The 22728-nt window shown below is 43.2% G+C and overlaps 1 protein-coding gene across 2 annotated transcripts in view; it reads right to left on the reverse strand.

Annotated features, from left to right (window-relative positions):
• Positions 1-557: 557 nt before the first annotated feature.
• GLRX3 (glutaredoxin 3) overlaps positions 558-22728 on the reverse strand; it is a 32303-nt gene continuing 10132 nt past the window's right edge. Inside the window, exons 3-11 of one of the 2 annotated variants that reach the window (XM_045809480.2) lie at positions 17388-17462; positions 16445-16646; positions 11170-11342; positions 10871-10932; positions 8661-8718; positions 6978-7030; positions 4307-4346; positions 4121-4213; positions 558-800 (exon numbers count right to left, since the gene is read on the reverse strand). In XM_045809480.2, coding sequence (XP_045665436.1) covers positions 750-800; positions 4121-4213; positions 4307-4346; positions 6978-7030; positions 8661-8718; positions 10871-10932; positions 11170-11342; positions 16445-16646; positions 17388-17462 — 807 coding nt within the window. In that variant the 3' untranslated portion in view covers positions 558-749. The remainder of the gene's footprint in view (positions 801-4120; positions 4214-4306; positions 4347-6977; positions 7031-8660; positions 8719-10870; positions 10933-11169; positions 11343-16444; positions 16647-17387; positions 17463-22728) is intronic. The other variant, XM_045809481.2, reaches the window with a different exon arrangement.

A 22728-nucleotide genomic window follows, 5' to 3' on the forward strand; every position in this document is an offset into this window, starting at 1 on the left:
TACTGTTGGAATTTTCATGGACCCCAGGATGTTCTCAGCCTACGTAAGGGCTAAATCAGTGCTTCTGATAGAAGGATTAAAATAAACTGTGGTGCGTAACACATACTGACAGCACCCGCGCGCCCAGCTCTTCTCCCCGTCGTGACGAACGTGAGGGCGGGACATACTCATGGAGAACCCACCTTCCTCTGAGCTGCCGCTTGCTAACACGCCCCTGGTGCCTTCTGAAACGAGTCTCCGAATCTGCTGAGCCCTGTGTCGCTTCTGCAGTTTCACTGGGGCCACACGCGGGGATGCTGTCAGAAACACATTTTCAGTTGAATTTTTCCAAGCTGTAAAGAAATCTTTGGCCATTGAGGGGAGCCACTGGTTTGGTCTATGAGCTGTTCTGAACATGACTGTGGATTTCAGGCGCCATCACCCTTCTGCATCTTCTGAAGCCTGCCTATGTCTTAGCTGCTACAAGGTGCCCACAGAGTATGAAGAAGAAATTTAAAGTAGGTTAATTTCTACATATTTAACATCACTATAAAAAAGACAGCTTTTTTACACAAGTATTTTAAATTGGATTTGAAGATGTTTATTGCATTCTGTTTGGTGAAAAACAAACAGAACATACATGTACTTAGCACAAGCTGGTGGGATACACCAAGCCTAACTGGGTGAGCAGCAGTCTGAGAATGGAGTCGTGAGTGGCCCCGCTGTGACGAAGGTTTCCCGCAGCGGTGGGGCACCGAGCGTAACAGTTCCTAGTTCTCTCCTTTCAGCACTGGCAGTAGCTCACCGTTGTCTCTCAGTTCCTAACAACAAAAACAGAAAGCAAAAATAACATGGAAGCATAGCGATGAAAAATGGAAATTTCGAAACATCCCAGATTGCATCCGAATCCAAGAACCAGAAGAAATACTGGACTGTAATAAAACTCCAGTCTACCAACACACTGAAGCCAAATACCACGCCATAAAAACTGAGCACACATCACATTACAAAATTGAGGTTAAAAGGCATTCAAAAACCGGGGCGCCTGGGTGGCTCAATCGTTAAGCGTCTGCCTTCGGCTCAGGGTGTGATCCCAGCGTTCTGGGATTGAGCCCCACATCAGGCTCCTCTGCTGAAAGCCTGCTTCTTCCTCTCCTCTCCCACTCCCCCTGCTTCTGTTCCCTCTCTCACTGGCTGTCTCTATCTCTGTCAAATAAATAAAAAATCTTAAAAAAAAAAAAAAAAAAGGTATTCAAAAACCAACAGACTGTTCAGCATTAACGCACACAATAATTAGAGCAGCACAATGACGCCTCCTATTTAAACAGCAATAAACAGGGGGGACAACTGTGAGTGACGTGCAAACACAAATGTGGAAGAAAGCAGCAACACAGTGTTCAAGGCCACTCACGTGTGATGCACGTGACACCCACAGCCCCACGGTGACACACGGGGTCACGATTTCAACCCAGCCCAGAAAGGCCACAGTACTAGTAAAAAGTGTACACGTAAAGGCCAAAAACCACTAAAAAGACATAAAAATCCAGAAATATTTTCTGCTATCTTTAAGATTTAAAATGTGGAACACAGCTATCAAGTTTTAAATGTGACAATAAATGATAACAGATTTTCTAGTTTGAGATAAACATTTAATTTGATGTCAGTTTTCAGGTTATTACTAAGCAGCATGAACATCAATCAATAAAACCACTAAAATCCGTTTGACCTCCTCGCTGGTTAAACCCTAACAGGTGTGATCCTGTCACACAAACTCAGACAACACTCAGTGATGTCTTGAGATCTGCTACCACCGATCCACTCACCGGCGGACATCCTATGCACGAAAGGAGCAGGCAGCACCTTTCTGACACAAGAGCAGGAAGGCAGGAGGCCATGCGGCTCGGGGCAAGGCCCGGCAGCCCGCAGGCGGTACCCGGACGCCACAGATGGCTCACCTAACTTCTCTACGTCCGTGTCCCCTCATCTCAGGGCGCTCTGATGATGGCCGAAGCGCAGGGGCAAGCGTGGCTGGCACGTGGTGGGATCCTCATCCCCTGATCTAAACATTCTCTCTCTGAACAACATTTTGCAGGAGTGAACTGGGCACTGAGTACTATTAACTGGCTGCCGTTTTCCTCAAGACACTAGATTGACTGAGTCGTTGAATCACTGAGTAACTCTTTTATTCAACCATTCAACAAAAAAGGCTCTCAGTGCTCTTAAAGGCAGAATTAACTCAAGTGGAGCATCACGGATGTTTCCAGTGAACTAGAGATGAGGAACTGAACTCTGCAGGAAATAGACCAAAGTGCCAACCTAACTGTCCCTGGCTCTCTTCTCGGGGGAAAATGTTACCAGCATCACAAATTTCCAAATGCGTGTTTTTAGCAGGTGAACAACAAGAGTCCTCTAACTTCCCATTGCAGACCTACAAAGAAGATGCCCATGAAGCTCGGCTTTAGAATTAAATGAGATTTATTGATTGTTATCTTCCCAAGAGTTAGCAATGGCTCAGGTACAGGCTATAAAACACTCTGACAATACAGGCTCAGGAGTATTTGGGGTTTGAAGACTGTCTGTGTCTTAAACAAATAAAAAGTATATATAACATAACAAATGCAGATGTCTTTCTGTTGCTTCCAGGCTATTCAAGAGCTACTATGTTAAACCCTTTTTTTCTCCCCCAGGAATGAGACGCTTTACTAGGAAAACTGCCTCACTCAGTGTCCTAAGAAGTGGGAAGTCCAACGGGAAGCGCTGCAGCAGACAGAGCTGTGTGGGGAAAACGGCAGGACAAGCAGCCGCTGCTGCGAACGACACTAGAGCCGGTGCTGACAAGACGTCCCCGCCCACAGAGCTGAGGTCACTCAGCGCTGGGCTGCAGTCCTCTCACATTATGAAAACAGGAGCTAAAACTTATTTTCAAATGTAACTAGAAGGAGTGCTACTTACTATTACTACTTGCTTTCCGATTGTAAAGTCAGACATCTGCCCTCAGAGAAACTTCTCTAACCGGCAAGGCAAGAGGAAGGCCGGCAGGAGCACCGGACACCGGAGCAGCCCAACCCTGCGCGGAGGTCCGGGCCTCCGGAGCAGAGCCTGGCATCCCCCCTCAGGCCCCGTCCGGGCCCCAGCCACCGCTAGCCTCCGCCAACACCATGATGCCCGGCGGGGGCTCTGAGGACGTACGGCGGCAGCTTCCCCGTGCTACGAGCTACGAAACAGCTACGAAGCACGCAGGCTACCAGGCGGGCGTGCCCGAGGAAAAGTCATGCCCGCTGAAAATTCCCTGAGAGTTTACAAAGCAAACCAAAGAAGTAAGTTAATCATCAAAGATGTATTCCCCAAACATGCTCACAGTCTGACAGACCTAACCAAGTTTCCAGCATCTGAGACCAGAGGTGGACTTGGAGATGGCCCACCGCAGTCTCGCACTGTTCTGTGGGAAACCGGGGCCCGTGGTCTCAGGCCTGTCACACAGCTGGCAGGCCAGGCAGCACTGGGTCTCAGGCCTCCTGCCCACGGCCTGGGGCTCTCCACTCCATCACCCGAGTGCAAGCGCACACAAGGCAAAATGAAAGAACACGAGAAAATAATACAATATAAATATACAAGGACAGAAGAACTGCAGGAGCAGGAGTAGAACATTTCTATAAACGATTCATAAACAAGAGGGGCCCTGAAGGACACAGAAAACATGTAAGCATGGAACATGCAAGCTATCCGAAGCGGAGGGGATGAGGAAAGAAAAGCTAAAAACATGGAAGACTTAGCAGAGTGGGAGTAAAAATCAAATTTTGAGCTTAGGCTGTAACCAGAGCATCTCAGAATGCCAAGTTACAGTTTGGCCCTGAGTGGGCAGTCTCTGGGGAGATGAAGGAGGTCATGCAGAAGGCCCCTCAGTGGAGGTGATCTGACTGCCTCAAGGGAGGGGTGAGAACAGTCTGATCCACCAAGGGCAGTGAGAGGACACGGTACTATGGACACAGAAATGGTAACACGGGGTCTGAAGGGACTGGACAGGAAGCCAGCAAGGAAAGCACTCAAGGAAGCCCCACAGTTACTGTTCAATATAAAATGATAACTTTCAAGCATGCTAACATTTTCCGTCTTTAGGATACCAGATGAACTCCAACCTTACCTTAACGATATCCAGACCTCCAACAAGCTCCCCTTTCACATACAGCTGAGGGTACGTGGGCCAATTCGAGTAAGTTTTTAACCCTTGCCGAACCTACGGAAACAACAGGAACTCTGAAACCTTACTATAAGACCCTAATGAGTAAAACTAAGGCAAAGGACGAGAAACATAAAACACAGAACTTACTTCTTCATCCTCCAATATATCAAATGTCTCATATTCGACACTGCAAAAAGGAGAAAATATTTTAATAGGAAATAGTTTTATTAAACAAAAACCGTAAAACCCACTTGGTGTTTTAAAAACAGTCAAGAAGAGTTAACAGTTTTGTTGCTACTGACATTAATGGTGGAAAATAGAAATGACTTTACTTTTCAATCTGTCAGGTACCCCACAGAACAAGTCAGCCCAAGACACAAATTTATCTGGATTCTTCTCTAGACAATATTGGGTTAGACAGGGGTCAGCAAACTTTGTCTCAAAGGGCAAGACAGTCAACGTGTCGGCTCTGTAAGCCACAGTCGGCCACAGCTGCTCTACTCAGCTGCAGAGCACGGAAGCAGCCTGACAAGGCAGACATGAGTGGATGTGGCTGTGGCCCAATAAAACTTTATTTACAGAAGTCAGCAGCCAGCTGCAGTGTGCCAACCCCCAGCTTAGACTTGTATCCAAAGTTTAAATAAATCTATCCTTAACACTGCGTTTCCAGCCCTCATCCCTGGGGCTGCTGCTTCTGACCTACTAGAAGCTGCTCAGAGGGCAGGAAGGAGCAGCTCTGAGCCCCATGGACACCGTAGCTGGACCAGAGGGTCACTAACCAGGACAACTATGCTGCCAACAAACACCACCTTATGGAACTGTGATTCCCCACATGAAAATAAACTGATTTCAGAGCACACGTGCTGTTCTCGATATGCATAAGCCAGTGAGAGTGGTGTGGCTTCATGCCGTATAATGACCACACTTGTATAATGAATGCAGAATTACTGCATGGAAACCCACCTACGTGTACTCAGAAGGCTGTCACTATCAGTGGTCAAGGAATCAGTATGAATGTCGGACTGATTCCCACAGGGAGACTGTGGGAATATGTGCAGTCCCAAAACTGGCCAAAGAAAACCACATGTAAAAAATAAATTTCAGTTTCCATAAAACCAAAACCACCTTCGTAGAGAAATCTTGTTCACTTAGTAAGTTTCCAAGAAAACTGTCCACGGTACAGAACACAGTGAAAATAAATAAGACGACAGGATAAATCAGCACCAAGTACCAAAAAAGGAATGCCTGAAACAGCAACAGAATTAAAAAAAGACCCAATGGAAGTCTCCCCTCAAGGTGAGCTAAAGGAGGCAGATCCTAATCTGAACAGTGTGATAAACAAGTTACAGAACCGTCTATGAGGGACCTAGGAGACACTGGGTCCGTGCGTGTGTAGGTGTGTGCGTGCAGTCATGACGGCCGATGCGTCTCCTCAGAGTTCTTGTAAAGAGACGCATTGGCCATTCACACCTCAATGGACACTTGGCGCACAGCCCCTCGAGGCATGTGTCGCTGGGCCAGTGAAGGAAACGTTTAAGAGTGGAGGGGCAGGAATACAAAGCCAGCAGCTTTTTCTCCAGACTGACGGCTCTCAGCACGATCACAGTCTGTTCAAGGTAAAGAGCCACAGAGGCGCCCACAGCCCCACTCACTGCAAGTCTGCGGCTGGGAGGCTCCATCTCCAAAGAAGCCCCTCTGCGCCAGGACAACCGGTACTTACAAATGCAGACAGCATTAGACAGACAGGGGCAGAAAGCAATGTTATGGAGACTTTCCAAAAACACACGGGCTGACACGGCCCAATGCTGTGGTGCTCTGGCCTCATGATCTTGTGGAAGGATACCCAAGGGGGGACACTGTCACGAGGGACAGGCGGACTGAGTGTGTCACACCAGGGAGCTGTGACAGAGGGAAGATGGAGAAAGGGGGCTGTAAAAACGGATGGCTAGAGCCAAGCCAGCCTCCCCGACGTCCTCGGGCAGGGTGAGGAAGGGGCAGGCTGAAGGCCAGATGACAAAAGACTCTCCAGACTCTCCTCTGTAAAATGTCACAATCTTCTTTTGAAGAAATCAATCATTTTGCTTTTTATGTCCCTAGAGTTGTATTTAACATGTGTTACTCAACTGACTACTTTCAACCTTGCCCATGAATATCTAAATATTTCAAAGATTACCTTCCCCATAACTTCACAGGTTTCATTAATCTATTTAAAGCTATGGCTAGAATACTTACAATATTAAAAAGACGCTATGGTGAGGTAAGAAATAAGTGGGGGGGGCAAAACATTTGATAAACTCTACAGAACATGGGTGAAATATCGGTGAAATATCTCCAAACAAGTGGTTTTGTTTTTAACCAGAAAAATTAAGCAGTTTTCTTAGCTGGCAGTGCCGTCACTGAGCAGACCAGAAGCAGGAACACAGCCATCTAATCCCCCCCAGTTCTCAGATGAACAGAATGACCTCCACATGTGCTCTAGCCATTTCATAAGCTGTTTAGAAATGAGAATATTTTTTAAGGAGAATCAAAAACCTCTGATACGCTCTCCCTAAAATATCTTTATGCGTATTAAGGGCTTTCTTCTGGGAAAGTAGACAAATAGTTATTTCAATGATAGCCTTCTAAGAAGCTCCTTTATGTTACCCATCAGTTGACACTGGCCAGAAAACCCTATCGTGGTCTAGTCAAAGCATTCCCAAAACACTTGTAGCAAAAATAAAGACATATGGATATAGATGTAACAACTGACAGGCATCAGTGAGGGAACTGAAAAGCTGGAATTTCTTAAACACACCATTTGAAACCAAGATTTACATACCCAGTACTATTTAGTATTTCCAGAATTTGTTTGCTGAACCCACATTTTGCTTCCTAAATTTAGAAAAAGAAAAGAAGAAATGAGTAAAGATGTATTATATTTTCCACACAGCCCACCAGCGTGGTCCCGTGGAACATCTGTCACCGGGATGGCACAGACAGGCCACAGCGTATTTCTGGCTCTAACCACCGGAGAGGACACGTGTCCTGGAACCTGACAAGCTCTGTGGTCAGACGTTCCTCTGGGTAGAACCTCGACACTCTATGGAGTTCGGTTCCTTCTCCATTTCACTCTTACAGATGACCTCAAGTCATTTAACCTTTTTGCAATGACTAGGATCGCATCTTCCTGTCCCCAACTAGACAGTCACTCCCATTTTTTAAAATTTGTAATTACAGAGTACTGAGTTTTTTTTGAGCTATGGCACTGTGACACGTTTTTGTCAGGCCCCAAATCCCAGCAATCCCATGGGAAAGACTAGGCACCACACAAACTTCTTAAAAGCACAAATGATTCTGCTCCCAAGACATATCAATTCTGGCTGGGCTTCCAGAAAAAAACTGTGTCTTGAGAATAAAAATCTGCTTTAATCACCGAGAAAATATAAAAAGATAACTCTATCCTACTGAGAAGTATTAATTTCCTCTATTTTGTTTTAATAAATTTAGTGAGGAAAAAAAAGAATCTAGGTCCTAACCTAGTGTTCCCAATATGCTGAAACCTTTATTACCAGTTTCCTACTCATTACCTTCATTGTAACAGTTACACTGACTAGTTATGTTAACTAGTTGGTTTTACTCTATCAGTTATATTAACTCTCACACTAGTTATCACAACCTCATTCTCAATGACTCTGTGAGGCACACCACCCCTTCACACACGGGGCTTGAGCAGGCCGCCCACAGGTCTAGGCCGCGCCAGGGCGATGGGGAACGTAAATGTGCGGCTCTCCGTTCCATCAACCTCGCCTCTCAAGGCTTTAGCAGCCCCTACTCCCAAACAGACCACACCCCGTTGCCCACCTCTGCAACTGGTTGAGAATAAATGAAGGAAACGGAGCCCGGTGTCTGGAGATCTCCGTTCCAGTCCAAATACAAATGATCATCAGTTTTGCTCACACTGACGGTGGGAGTGATCTATCCAACCTGATACTCGAAATGATGCCCAGCCAATATGTACCTTCATCCAAAAAGCTACAGGAACCATCCCATTATAAATAAGAACTGCCAGACTGTTTCACTCATTCATCAAGTGGTCCTGACCACACAGGAGGGGGTTTATTTTTCCATCGCTGACTTCTTAAAGGGTGACCTAGGGCTGCGCACCCCAAGAGCTACAGGGTTCCCCGCACTCAGGAAGTATCGGGACCGAACTGCCCACTCCATGAGCCCACAGACTGGAATGGTGCCGGGACAGCAACTAACAGAACCAGGACAGAGTGAACAGTGTTGACCAAGTTTGGCAGCAGAAAGAAATGCACCCCACTGAGATGCTGATGATAAAGTCAAGCAAAATGTAGATTACTTTGTTTGATCTCCATAAGCGCCAATTAAGGCCTGGATAACTTCCTGATGCCACTACAGCTTCATTAGCCACAGCTAGGAAAAAGGATTTAAGTGTCCCCTTGTTGCAGATGTTAACATCAAAAGAAATTACAAATAAAACCATTTTTGAGTTCTTTACCTGTTTGTTTCCTTTCATAAAGAGCATCACAGAAGCTTTATTTGTCAGTACTTTGAGCCTAAAGAGAGAAAATTGATATAAAATGGCTCAGCTCAATTATTAAACACCACTTCTGCTCCGCTTGAGGAGTAACGTGCATATTTGAGGGATAGCAGGATGATAGTTCACAGCTCGGAGTGGCATTAAACAAGCAAATGCATTGACATTTTCCTTTATTTCATTCTCTCCCTCAGCCACCATAAAACACAATATGGCTTTTAAGGCAATGAATGTTCCTTCGAGTTGCAATTCAAGCCCATCAACTCACAGCACTAAAAAAATAATAATAACCAACTCAATAAGGAATTGTTCAAGAAGGGGCTTGTATAGGGAGCCCACCCACAACTTTCAAAACCAGATCTTGTGTGCTCCCTTCCCCACCGAGGCCGCACACAGCTCCACACTCCCCGATGTCCACAAGGTCACACTGGGAGGGGAAGTGCTAAGTGCTGCAACACCGACCAACAGCAGCTGCTCAGGTCAAGTGCTCCCACCCTAACTCGGCGTTTCCCACTTTCTGCAGGCTTTCACACCCCGTGCTTTCACTTGCCGTCAGGAGCACCCGCTGTCTGTGTCCAGCCTAAGGTCCAGTCACCCATCTCAGGACAGTCCGCGTCAGAACGGGCTGCTGAAGACCCGCTGAGCCCCGTGGTGGTCATGTCACCGGATCCTCCTCCCACTGGTGCTCTGGGTCACCCACAGCTCAACACCTCCTCAGAGAACACCTACAGTAACCCAACGACCTGGATCCAGGAAACCCAAACATGTCCAACCATCCCACATGCAGAGACATCACCAGACCCAGGAACTCAGGCTCCGGCTCTCTGCACTCTGGCCGCACTTTAAATAATCACTAAAATACATGAACACAGATCTCTACAGAATCTCTCTGTAACTCCGGCCAGCTGGACTTTGGTGTCTGAGGCCATAGGAAATAGAGCACATCAGGAAACAGGAGAGCAGGTGTGATGAAGACAGGGACACAAATGACAGCAAGAGCGTATTCGACAGAGAAAAATGGCCTGAAAGCAGATGCACGCACACACCAAGCACAGAGGACTTTGGAGGCCGCACGGCCTCCATGAGCCACCCAGGGGATACAGCAAGGACTGCCACTGTGGGCCGCGCACCCGGGAGGCTCAGTCGGTTGAGCGTCCGACTCTCGATTTCGGCTCAGCTCATGATCTCAGGGTCGTGAGAACAAGCCCCGCTCGGGCTCTGCATTGGGTGTGGAGCCTGCTTGAGATTCTCTCTCCTTCTGCCCCCACCCAACCAAGAATGCAACTGGGGGACACAGAGCATCACTGTCCTATCAAAAAGACAGGAAAGGGTATAAATCATTTGAGAAAATGTGGCACTTACAAGTCAGTTTGACATATATGGGATACTATTTATTAATCAAGGATGGATAAATGGGGTGTTTATTGTTAAACAATTTAAAAAATTCCCAAAATGCTAAATAGCAAGAAAATTACAAGAGGAAGTTTCATCTCACAGACTCAAGCCCCAACTATGAATGGCTGATACACTGATGTATTTCAAAATAAATTCTTCTTTAAACCCCAAATTAATTCAAATTTATTACAATAAAAATCCCTTTAAGCCTCCCTACAGGCCAAAGTCCAAAATTTCCATAAGATAAAATCTTTAAAAGCTGATTGAGATCCTTCGTAAAACAAAGACCAATTTTACAGCTCCAAAATCTCCTTGAATTATAAGTTATCATGGTTAGAAAGGCAGTGTGAAACCCCCGAAGTGTTTACACACGTACCACACGCACAGCCTGCGCTCCTCACACTAGGCACCCCTCACGCTCAGTGTTCTGATGATGCCAAAAGCAGGGACTGCTACCTGAGGACCGGGACTGCTGGATCCCAGCTCCGAAATGCAGAGAAAGAGTAAAACTGAGTCATTCCACTGAGACAATGATATTTCTATAAAAACAAAGAATATCCTCCACCTAATTAATTTGGTGTAAAAATTCATCCAGTACAAATGAAATCTTCCCAAGTTTGCATGGCTAATCAGACTGCAAACAACACAAGTATGACCTTGGCACACAAAAACAAATCCCTGATTTCTATACGGGAAGAGCAATGCAAAAACCAAGAAGAAAGAAATATTTTTAAAGTACTAAATGGTAGATTATTTGAAACTTTTAAAACACTTACCTTTCCTCTAATTTGGGAGCTTTAGGGCAAATTGTATCTAGTTCGTCAGATGCTTCCAGCTCCTGAAATAAACACATGTGGAAGTTGAAGAAAACATTCACCACCACAACACACATCTCCTTGGTTGTACGGTAATACAGAGCATCAATCATCTCATGAGAAGTACTTCATATATATTCCGGGTTCATTTCCGTAAATGTAGATTCTTAAGGAATTTATACTCTAGATTCATTACTGCACTTACAAAAGTGTGCTCTAAATGAAAATTCTTTACAAGGTACAGACTTCTCAGTTCTAACCTTAATTATATCAAGTCCTCCTATGAGCTCTCCAGAAACATAGAGCTGGGGATAGGTGGGCCAGTTGGAATAGGTTTTGAGACCCTGACGAACTTCTTCATCTGAGAAGATATCAAAACTGCTAAACTGAATGTTATGTTTGTTAAGGATTTCCACCATCTGCTTGCTGAAACCTGCGTAAGAAAAAGAAAATCAAGAATTTAGCTTCTCTCTCATACCCGTGATTTCATATTACTTCATAGCACACATGAGCTATTGACCAGAGTCAACCTCTGTTTCACCCGTGACTTCATGAGCACGCCTACACAGCATGTAAAGAGAAAACAAATTCCAAGAACCCCTTATCTGACCTTGAACTATACCACGTGTGCAAGTATGGCTTAGCGTTTAGCACACTTTGGAGTTTTAAAAAGTCTGTATATATTTATCAATGTTCCTCTTAATATCAGGCACATTTTTTGTTGTAGGAGAAGCAATGCTGGCCAGAAAGCCGTGGCACGGGCTCCATCCAGCAGGGAGACAAACAGTTGAGCCCTGAACAGGCCCCCTCCCCTCCCGGCACTTCCCCATCAATCAGGGGACTGACCTGGATGCCCCAGACAGTCCCTCCCAGCTCTGCTGTGAATCTCTAAGAATCACCACTGGATGGAGGAAAAGCTCCACAGCAGCCATCATTAGCCACTCCTTGCACACGCAGACTGGAAACCCACTGTTTCATTTCTATCGCCTTGTACTAGGTCTGAGTGCCCAGTCCAGCACTTCTCTGTCTTTTGCCATCTCTAATAGAATAAATTAAAAGTCAAGGAGGAATGTGTTCTTTCAGTTGAAACTGGTACATTGAATTTAAAGCTGTCTTCTCTGTTGTTATATAGGCACTGTCAACAGACTGACAGTGTTCTTTCTCATCTGGTGCCGTAACCTGACAGTCTCTTTTTTAAAGCTATTTACATTCCCTAAAGTATGTAATGTGATTTTTTTTTTTACTGCACTGTAGTGACAATCTTATGTTCCATGATTTTATTATACTTTTGTGACACATTTTTGTCCTGTACTTTTTTGACATCATTTTCTGATTATGACATTAGTACTGAAGAATAAGAGTGTGAATATCAGTCTTTTATAAATCTATTAGTCTTGTCTCAAAAGACAATATTTTTCTTTCCATAAGCTAATTCTTCCCAATCGTTTTTCAATACTTTGTACCACTCCACTCTCACACTCCATCCTTCTTTTCAAACACAGTCATAATTCACTGGAAAATGACCTATTCTTCAGGTGCAAAATTCCTGCAGGATTTCATAGCATCATCATTTTCAAATAAAATCAAATCATAAAATTCATAAGAGTAATTGCAAGAATAGACTTCACCTGATGTCATGCAAAAGCATTTTTACTCTTAAAACCTGGATGTATTACTGAGCTCCAGACATTTTTCAGCTCTACAGTTTATTGAGATGAAGCACTGGTATTTATTTGAACAGCATATAAGTTGCTTTTCCTACAACTCAAGTGTTAAGTTCATGTACAGCCTGAAGTAAAACACTGATTCTGAAATTTTTTTCATTCATCTGGGAGTTCATTAGTAAACAGCTAACGGCTGATTGCTGATGGTTATTCTGTTGCCAATATATTAACTCATTTCTACCGTAACTGGCTGAGGAAAAGCTTTCTTTCAGCTTTAGGCAATTACATGCAGACTAGAAAGATTGATGGGTAATGTTTCGTTTTTAAGGGTTAAAGTGGCAGACTGGAAATGTTATGCTTAAGGATAAAATACTGAGAAGGCTTCCTTCCAATAACACAATATTTACACACTTTTTTTTTTTTTTTTTAGGAAAAATGCATGCATGCAATAAAAATATTTACAAGTGGAAAAACCACATTTAGCTGCCAGAGACCCAGTGTTTCGGTCTGCAGTCGTTTGTACTCATGACAGGAGGCGTGAGTAGTATGCCTAACTGGGCCATTTCATCACTATCTAGTCACAATAAAACCCTGAAGCCCACTTCTGAACCTACAATGCTTGCATCTGATTTAAAAAGAAAATCCCGCTAAGATAGACTTTTACTGCAGAAGAAACGTCTGTCCCGTGGTTCAAATACCTTTGCTTTGCTAAAAGCTTTGTTAACTGAAATGGATACAAGAATTCCCAAATAACTTAATTAACCTGCATGTTCGAAGATTTAACATTCTGTTTAAAAAGATGGACATCTCGGTGCTTCTTGAAAATCTGCCTAAAACATGAGAGCCCTCTTTCCTGTCCTCCTGAGGAACACAGAATAAAGACAATCTAATTCTTCGACGACTGACACCTTATCAACGTGTCCGGCTCGTAACACATGACACACTTGTGCCTGTAGAGCCCAAAAGTGAAAGCAACGAAGACGGGGTGTGAAGTGTGCAAGGGTCGGGCTGAGACCCAGCAGGTTCCACGGCAGACACTGAAATGGTTTTCAGGGTTTCCTTGAGAGAAAATTTAATGTTATTCACTCATGGTTTTTGATTAACTGAAAGCAAGGTGGTGGCCAGCGAATCAAAAATCACCATAGCTCTACTCCACAACAGGAGCCCAAGGGGAGCACTGGGTGCTACTGACGGCAGGGCCTTCCAAGGGAATTCTGTACAAAATATGGAAATTTCAGCCAGTCGCGTTCGTGAGCACCAATGGTCGCTGCTTTTATAAAGGAGGCTCTGACTACACCTCATCTCTGATGTGCCAACACAAGAGCAAAACAACTTTTCCACTAAGCAGCTCAGAAAGGAAGAGGGTGAAAGTCAAGTATGCTCCTATATAAGAGAACAGTTTAAAGATGCAGACAGTGTGTGTAGCAGGGCACAGAAAAGGGGGAAAACAGAGCCAGAGGAACATTAATGAAGGAAGTGGCAGGGCACAGTCACAGCAAAAATACCTTCTACTTGATCCTTAAGTAGACATTTTTTTAAAGAATACCTGCATTCTAAAATGATCTGATGTACCATATGTCACATATTTACTGTATTTGACAGAAAGACATGCTGTTACAGAAATCAAGACATCAGGAAACAGAAAAGCCTGTTAAAAATGTAGTTCTAAAAATTATCAAGACTAGGGGCGCCTGGGTGGCTCAGTCAGTTTAGTGTCTGACTCACGACTTGGGCTCTGGTCATGATCTCGGGGTCATGGGATCAGACCCCCACATCAGGCTCCACACTCAGCAGGGGGGTCTGCTTGCAATTCCCTCTGCCTCTCCCACCCCACTCAATCTCTCTCTCTACAACAGATAGATAAAATCTTTTTTAAAAATTATAAAGAATAAAACAAGTACTTGTTTAGAATGAAACTGTAACAGTTAAATCATGTATATCTAAAAATCTCTTTCAAATTCCCTAATTATGTCTTTTATTACCTAAACGTCTATAATACCATGTTTTTCAGATTGTTCTGACATGTTGTAAAGCTTTTTTTATTCTACCTTATTTATAGTCTTCTAAATGCCAGACAGTTAACATATAAATGGCTAAAAATACATTATAAATTAAGCCTAATAAAAAGGTAAGCAGGCAAAGGGCTATTTCTAAGTGTAATTCTAACTGACTTGAATAATCATATAACACCTGATCTGAAAAGGATCTTCAAGACGGGCTCCAGCCCCAGCGCCACCAAAGGAAGGACTGAGGGCACAGGGAGGGTTACTGACCTGTACCTATGACACAAGGGCAGGGTGGTGTCGGGATGCGGCTCATCTGCCATGATCTCTGGCCACCACGCTTCCCCTCTGTCGGTCACATAGTGCACCGCCTCCCCCTCTGCTGCCTCAGCACCCCTTCCCAAGCTGCACTTTTACCACCTGCCAGTCTTGTTAGGTTCTCATTCAGAAAGGAGTGAGAGAATGCTCCTGTTCCATCCCAAAGAAGAGAGTATTCTATGGGTTTTACTGTAGGTTTATGGCGTAGAACCCGTCCTACAGGTTCATCCACATCTGACAGCAGTTCACCCGCACTTCAGACTGCAAGGAAGGCACTGAATAAAACCCATCAGACTCAATACTGTAAGTCCCTGTTCTCAGGTGACCACAGAAAGTACCAGAAATGATTTTCCTGCCTGATGGGAGAAAGTAAACCAGTCACAACCACTATTAAAAACAAACCACGACAACAGAGACCAGCTCTTGCTATCTGGGGTTAACTATAGTAGAGACTAAGTTAGTTTTTCAACATATAAATAGCAGGCATTATCTGACATGTAAATACTAGCAAGAACATTTTTCAAGTAGAACTGAGAGAAAAAGGAACCATTTCTCTACCTTTTTAAGACAGTACTCAACATGAAACTTTATTTTTAAAACTAGACTTTCATAATCTAATATGTAATTTACTAACTGTATAGGGAAGAATTTACAATTAAATTTACTCTGGAAGCTAGGTTATTTTTATAAAGCCACACTGGACATGCAGTAATCATATCAATAGCACACTCCATTTTACTGCCGCGTATCTTAATAAACTCCCTCCTGTACAGTTGAAACAAATACTCAGATTCTCAACAGCAGCATCAAAAGGCATTAAATGTTCAATTATGAAGCATAATAATGTTGTACTAGGCATAGTAAGAAGAAAATAACATAAACCCAACACCAGAAGGGTCAAATAAACTCTAAAATTCACTTAAGGACAAAATTACAAGCATATATGTACAGAAAGTAAGAGTGACTATAAACCACAGAATTCAGAATCTTTCAATTATTGCACCTATAAGCAAGAGGTGAATTCTGCAGTCACATAATTCGACGCTGGGACAAGGAGGAAGGCAAAAACACAGGGGGAGACACAGGAATGCCACCAAAATTCTGTAAATGTTTAAACGCTGAATCTGGACTACATGAATCAAGAGAGACTGTCACGAAAGACAGGAAACTGTTAATAGCAAAATGAACTGAGCAGACAAAAGCCCATTCAGGGGACAGCAATGTGGTGGCTGGAACCTAACCCCAACTCCACTGCGAGGTGACCTGAGGAGCCGCCCCCTCTCTGGGTGCTTATATATATAACAAAAAACTTCAATCAGATGATTTCCAAGATGCCTCTGGGTTCCAACATTCTCTGTGTCTGTGGTGCAAACTAATTCTCATCACCTCACGACAGAATGCCAGTGGGAATTACGACCTTCCTGATTTTCTAAAGGTATCTCAGCACGAGTGTAAGAGGAGCGGAGAGCAGGCCCAGAGACGGGCACCCCGCCGCACCCCGCGCTGGTGAAGCCCCGTTCCGCGTGAGTCCTGGGACAGCAGCTTCTTACCGCAGCGCGGCTCCTGAGGAGTTCCCTTCATGAACAGCATGCAAGGGGCGGCGTGAGTTAGCTTCTTCAGGCGGAGGCTGAGGTCTTCTTTAGGGTGCTCGTTACCACTGGGGGGGAAGGAGCCGCTAGATGCATGTCGCTGAACTTTTTTGGTCAACTCTGGGGCATGTGCACCATCTAATCGGTCAATTTTCTGAGAATTCTGAAGTTAAAAAAGTCGTTTAGAATATGTGTGGCATTCTTTCATCATCCCTTTTAAGATCCAAAATTTTAACAAGTATGAACTCATAGTGCTGGCCAATTTTTAAAGGGGTCAACAGCATTATTAGATATGTTTTTAAAAATATGATTACCAATTGCCAGGTGCATCTCAATTTTAGAAATACATAAATGTCTTCTTTTTTCCCCTTTTTTGGAACATACTAGGAAAACATTGCTATGCCTCAAACTCAAACCAGATCAGAGTCTAACCTAAAATAGAAAAAATTTCCCCACCCTCATGGGGATGAATCTATCACTAAGTATAAATGCGGTATTGGGGGGAACCGTGGTAACACTCAGGGGTGCCCTAAAGCACAGATTTGCACCTGCTTCCTAAGAGAGTCATTAATCAAATCAGGACCAGCCAGATGTTCCATTACGCCCAGGCACATGCCCTAAGCAACCAACTTTTACCACCCAACTCAAGGAACATTTTGGGTCTACAGCCAAGTATCTGGATTGTTGTCTAGAAGCCCCAACTCTGACCGCCCATGTCACTTCTGCAGGATCCCTAGGCCAAGCTTTGGCATCAGTGCAAACAAGGAGACGATGGGAAGACAGGGCAAAGCCAGGACGACCAAGTGCCGAACGTTCCAGGATCAGGGGAGAGGGTAAAGGAACCCAGACAGAGCCCCACGGCCCACAACAGACGCAGGAGCTCCTGCACCATCTTTATCCTTACCTTGAAAAACAGAAAGGTGGGAACAGAACTAATTTCATATTTTTCAGATACTTCAGGAACGGCTTCAGCTTCCAACTTTAAAATAAAAGAATTTAAAGCTTGATTATAAAAAGGTCCTTTTTTACTACTTCAATATGTAAATCAGCTTCACATGCATCATCCCTTCAAGTAGTTGATGTTTTTAAAGAGTATGGTACAAAAGTTTATGACACATTTACATTTAAATGAGACTCACTGGGCTGGCGTGTCATCCACTGAGTCTGCAGTGTCAAAACAGGTTCAGAGGTTTTTATTTTGTTGCACATTTCAAAAGATGCCTGGAGGCTGTGAATAAAATTTTTGGTGCACTAGTGACCTAGTAAATTTTCAATCATATGCAGCTACTACTATATTGAAATCCATAAATCACTGACCCCAGTTATGTCATGATTACAGTGCTTATTTTCTGCCCACAGCAATTCTTGCTGTTTGCTCTATTGACTAATTTCAAGAGGCAGTACATCATGACTGACAGTTGTAGCCTTCTGCAAATTATGAAGCAAAAAGGAGTATTTCTTCAATAAACTATTGATGTCTGATAAATTTTACCGTTAACTCCTGCAAGGCTGCTGGACACTAAGCAGATATCTTGCTAGGTTATTTGCTTCTGGGTCTATTCATACATTTAAATGCATTTTAAATAAGATGACTGCATTCTGCTTGATAATTTCCTTGAGGCCCTTCAACGAGATATGATGTGCTATCTGACATACGAATTTTAAACATATTTAATAACTCAATTTCTAAATAATTAGAACATAATTCCTGTAAGCTATTTATGTAGGACTTTGTAAACCGTACTACTTTGAGGAAAACCAAGACATAATATTATATCCTTCCCTCATAGGACTGTCGATTTAATATAAACTTTTTAAAACCAATAAAAATCTGTATTCACATTATACCTGTAGGAAATAAAATTTATTGATAAATTATATTGTTAAAAGATTTTAAAAATATATAGCTTGTATTTTTCCAGGAATGAAAGATTTCCACTGGGCTTAAAACACTATTTTTATCTAGCGCTTTCCCCGATCCAGTATATATCTATCCAAATGAACCCTGACGGTAAGTGGGAGGCAGAGTCATTTGTCTTCGGTTTGTATCTTCCATCTCATATATTTCTCGGGTGCTCTTTTCCTACTTTATTTTTTTTTCTTTAAAACACCCTTTTTAATTACTTTCATTTTTCAAAATGTACTAAGGTGAAAATTACACACATTTTAAATCAGCATCAACTGTCCAATAAACCTGAAAAAATGAACAAAGACAAAGCATTTGGAAACAGCTATTTAGAAAACACTTTCTAAAAGTTTTTAAAACTTTTGTGCTGTTTTTGTTTTTCATACAATTACACACTCAAACCAGAGAGGAACAGAAAAGGCAATGATTGCGGCAGTTCATTATTTTCTCTCTTTCAAATAATCTCTCGAGTGCCCACCACACCTTGGCATTAGGTTAGGCTCAGTTACAATCCCTATCTTTAGGGCTACTAGACTCTAACAGGAAAATAAGACACATTTTTAAAAGAGGCAATACTAAGCAAAAACAAAACAAAACAAAAAAACCCACAAGATAATAGTTTTAAAACCAAACCAAACCACACCAGAAAGCATCTGGACTCAAAAACAGTCCTCTGTGTGGCTAAAAGTTGACCTCTTCTCATGTTCTTGCTGGTTTCAAACGGTCTCCCTTAAGGACAACTCTTCCAGGAACCAAACAATCCTCTTGAAATTCCTAAAGCCAGGAAGATCACCACATGCTCCTCGCACAAAGCATCTCCCAGGAAGATGATATCTTAATAAGACAAAGAAAGTGGTGGCAGACAAATCCTCCCAAGCACGGGCCAGGAGTGCCATTGAAGGCAAATCCATTCCCCAGAACATCAAGGGTATCTGAGGTCCTAAAACCTTTGCACACTGAAATTCTCTGGGAACATTTTTATTGGACGTAAAACAACATGACAGTTCTATCAATAAAAACAGAAAATATTGAAAACTGATCTGCATTCAGAAAAGACCAAAGATGATCAGTAAGAGCAACCTTTCATGGAAAGCCTAATCTGTGCCACCAACCATGACAGGCCCTTTGCAGAAAATGCCCTAAACTACTTAAAACCTGGAAAGGTGGGTAGTACATAATCAACTCAACCTTACAGGTGGCTGGTACAGACGTAACTTGTCCAAAGACACACAGTTAATAAGTAGTAGAGCTGAGAAGCAAACCCAAGTTTAACTATATAACTCATGCTTTTTTTCACTGTATTGTGGTATACTTTTTCTACTGTATCAATCAAAAAGAAAGATTAAATCTCAAAGATAGGATTTATACATGACTTTAGCATCCACCAAACATGAAGATTTCCAGAATGGAATCTCAGACAGAATGCCTTCAGTAGGAACCACGTGCTTGCTGAACCAGGACTCTCAAAGTCGGACCCTTCCTCTTAAGTGTGCTGTATGTCTGTGGAGTGGAGTGAGAAGAGGCAGGGAGATGTTACCACAGCAAGGTAAATCCAGAGGCAGGGAGTTCCCTCTCTCCAGGGTCATCAAAGACCACTATGACAGTAATGGCTAACGGCTATGATTAACAGGCCAGACACTGTTCTAAGCGCATTTTGTCTACTGACTCATTTAATCTGCACAATAATGGGTGCTGTTATTACACCTAACTTTCAGGAGAAACTGGAACTTAACGAGGCTAGGTAAGTCCGCCAAGATTACAATACTGTTGAGTGGTGGAGCAGGGCAGCGTGGCTCCAGAGCCAAGCTACGCTCTACACCGCCATAATGCCATCTCAGCAATCCAATGCTACCTTTCCTCATTCTGCTGACCCTTCAGTACCATCAGTGTAACCACACCCACCTTCTCAAGATACCCCCTTCTCGCCAAGCTGTCCCTTGGCTTCCCATTGTTTCTTTTTCCCAAACTCAGACAGTCTCTCTGGTTTCTTCCTTTACATCTGGCCAATCTCTACAGGGCTGGCACATCCCAGCACTTGGTTCTGAGTGCACTTCTCTATTTATGCTCATTCTCCGAATGGTCTCATCCAACCCTGTGGCTCTAAGTAACACCAATACGGCAACAACACCCCAGCTGTATCAAGGCCAGACCTTCCCCCCATCGCCTCCAAGCTACACACTCAGCATCTGCACTCAGATCTCTACTAGTTATCTCCCACTAAACCTGCTCCTCCCCAGGACCTCATGATCCTTTAAACCATCCAGATGATCAAATTAAAAAGGAGACAATTCTGATTAATCCATTTCCCTCACCCAACATCCACTCCATCAACAGGTCCTCCAGGTTCCCCCTCCAAAATATAAGCCAAATCAGACCATGGCATCATTTCGATACTCCCTCTCCACTAGAGTCCACAGCGTCTCTTACCTGGCCCGAGAAAGAGCCTCCTAATGAGTGTACTTGCTTCTAGTCTGCATCCTTCCTTCCCCCACTTCAAACCACTTCCCACAGGACAGCTGGAGGAATCAACTTAAAAACAGGAATCCAACTGTGTGTCACCTCCACTGCACTCAAAATAATAACCAACTCTTCCAGTGTCCGCAAGGTCATCTGGCTGTTGCCTCCCTCACCAACCTCTTGCCATAGCCTTTCCTCCTTCACTAACTCCACTGGCCTTCTGCCGGCCCTCCAACAGTGTTCGCTTGCTGATCCACAGCCTAAAAGTTCACCCCCGACTCTCCCAATGACGACTCCTTTTCACTTTCCAGCTTTCCCTGACCAGATACAGCTCTCCAGCCCCACCTGAATAGAGTATCCACCCCTCCCCAAGTCCTCCTCTTCCATGCCTATTTCTTTCTCTTCAGAACTTACTACTATTTGAAATTACCTTGATAAAATGTGACTTGATGACCCTACTGTTCTGTATCCCCAGTGACTAGAATAATGGCGGCATATAGTAAGTGTTAGATAGTAAATTCTGACACAATACTGAACGAATGTTGGTCACTACAATGGGAATGACCACTGGCCAGGGTGGCCCTGACCCCTGAAGCTGAAAACAATTAAACCTGACATTCAGAGACATTTTGTTAAACTTCGTAAAGAGGCTTCTTTCTAACTCTGTGACATGTGATCTAAAAGGAAAATTTTTCAAAATCAAATTATGTGTCCAAATAGATATTTAAATTAATGTTTTTGGTAGCTTTTTAAAAGAGCTTTGCCAAACTTAGCCCAGGAATAGCTAATAAACTTTGTTAATTATTAGTATTTTTTATTACCAGGACAGTATAAATAAAAAGTAGGATATTTTTAAGATTTAGCAATTCTACTTGAATTATCTGAGAGGCATTTTTAGAGTTCCCCAAAAATGGAATCCTACATATGTTCTCCAAAATGCCATTGTTGTTGTTGCTGTTGTTGTTGTTGTTATGTCAGTATTCTCTGGCGATGAAAAATAGGAATTCAGCGAACTGGTACCTAGCTACACAGTACCCTTCTGGAGACTGGCCAGCACGGTCTGTTTACACAAGCTAATTGTACATTTAGAATTAAACATTTCTATAACCATATAGAAATTATCTATACCGATTATACAGACCTTTAGAAATTAAATACTATGAACTGTATTTTAAGATGCTTGCACATTCAAGAATAAATCAAACTAAAACAATTCCTATTTTTTGAGAATCAAAAAATGCAAATTAAGTATATAATTCCTTCTATACCTTTGCCTTCATACCTGAAGTTACAATTGTTAAAATCCAAGTACAGCAGGCACTATACAAACAAGAACACTACTAAATGAAACACAGTAGCACAAACCTCACCAACCAAGTGGCCGTAAATCTGACTTTGAGAATTTATGAACTAAAATGCATTATAAAGTAAAATGAGTACCACAGCCTAACTGGATCAGAATACCAAGCTGGAAGAGGGGTGGGGGAGGCCGACATAGGAGGTGGGAGCCACCTACACAAAGAAAAGCAATAAAAAAATTTTTTTAAAGGTAAGGTAAAGGGCCCTATTTCAAGTATCCCACCATCTAGTCAAGAAGCCAATCAAGGAGCACCTGAGTAGGTCAGCTGGTTGGGTGTCCCACTCTTGATTTTGGCTCAGACCATGATCTCAGGGTCGTGAGATCAAGCCCCACGTTGGGCACCGTGCTGGGCATGGAGTCTGCTTGGGATTCTCTCTCTCCCTCCCCCTCTGCCCCTCCCCCCAAGTGCTCTCCCTCTTTAAAAAAAAAAAAGCCAATCAAAACAGGAAATTAAATGACAGAACAGACAGAAACACAAGATATTCTCTAACTAACAGGTGAACCAATAGCACAGACTAAGTT

This window comes from Ursus americanus, chromosome 6 (assembly GCF_024610735.1).
Source record: "Ursus americanus isolate L20-20 chromosome 6, mUrsAme1.1.p, whole genome shotgun sequence".
NCBI lineage: Eukaryota > Metazoa > Chordata > Mammalia > Carnivora > Ursidae > Ursus > Ursus americanus.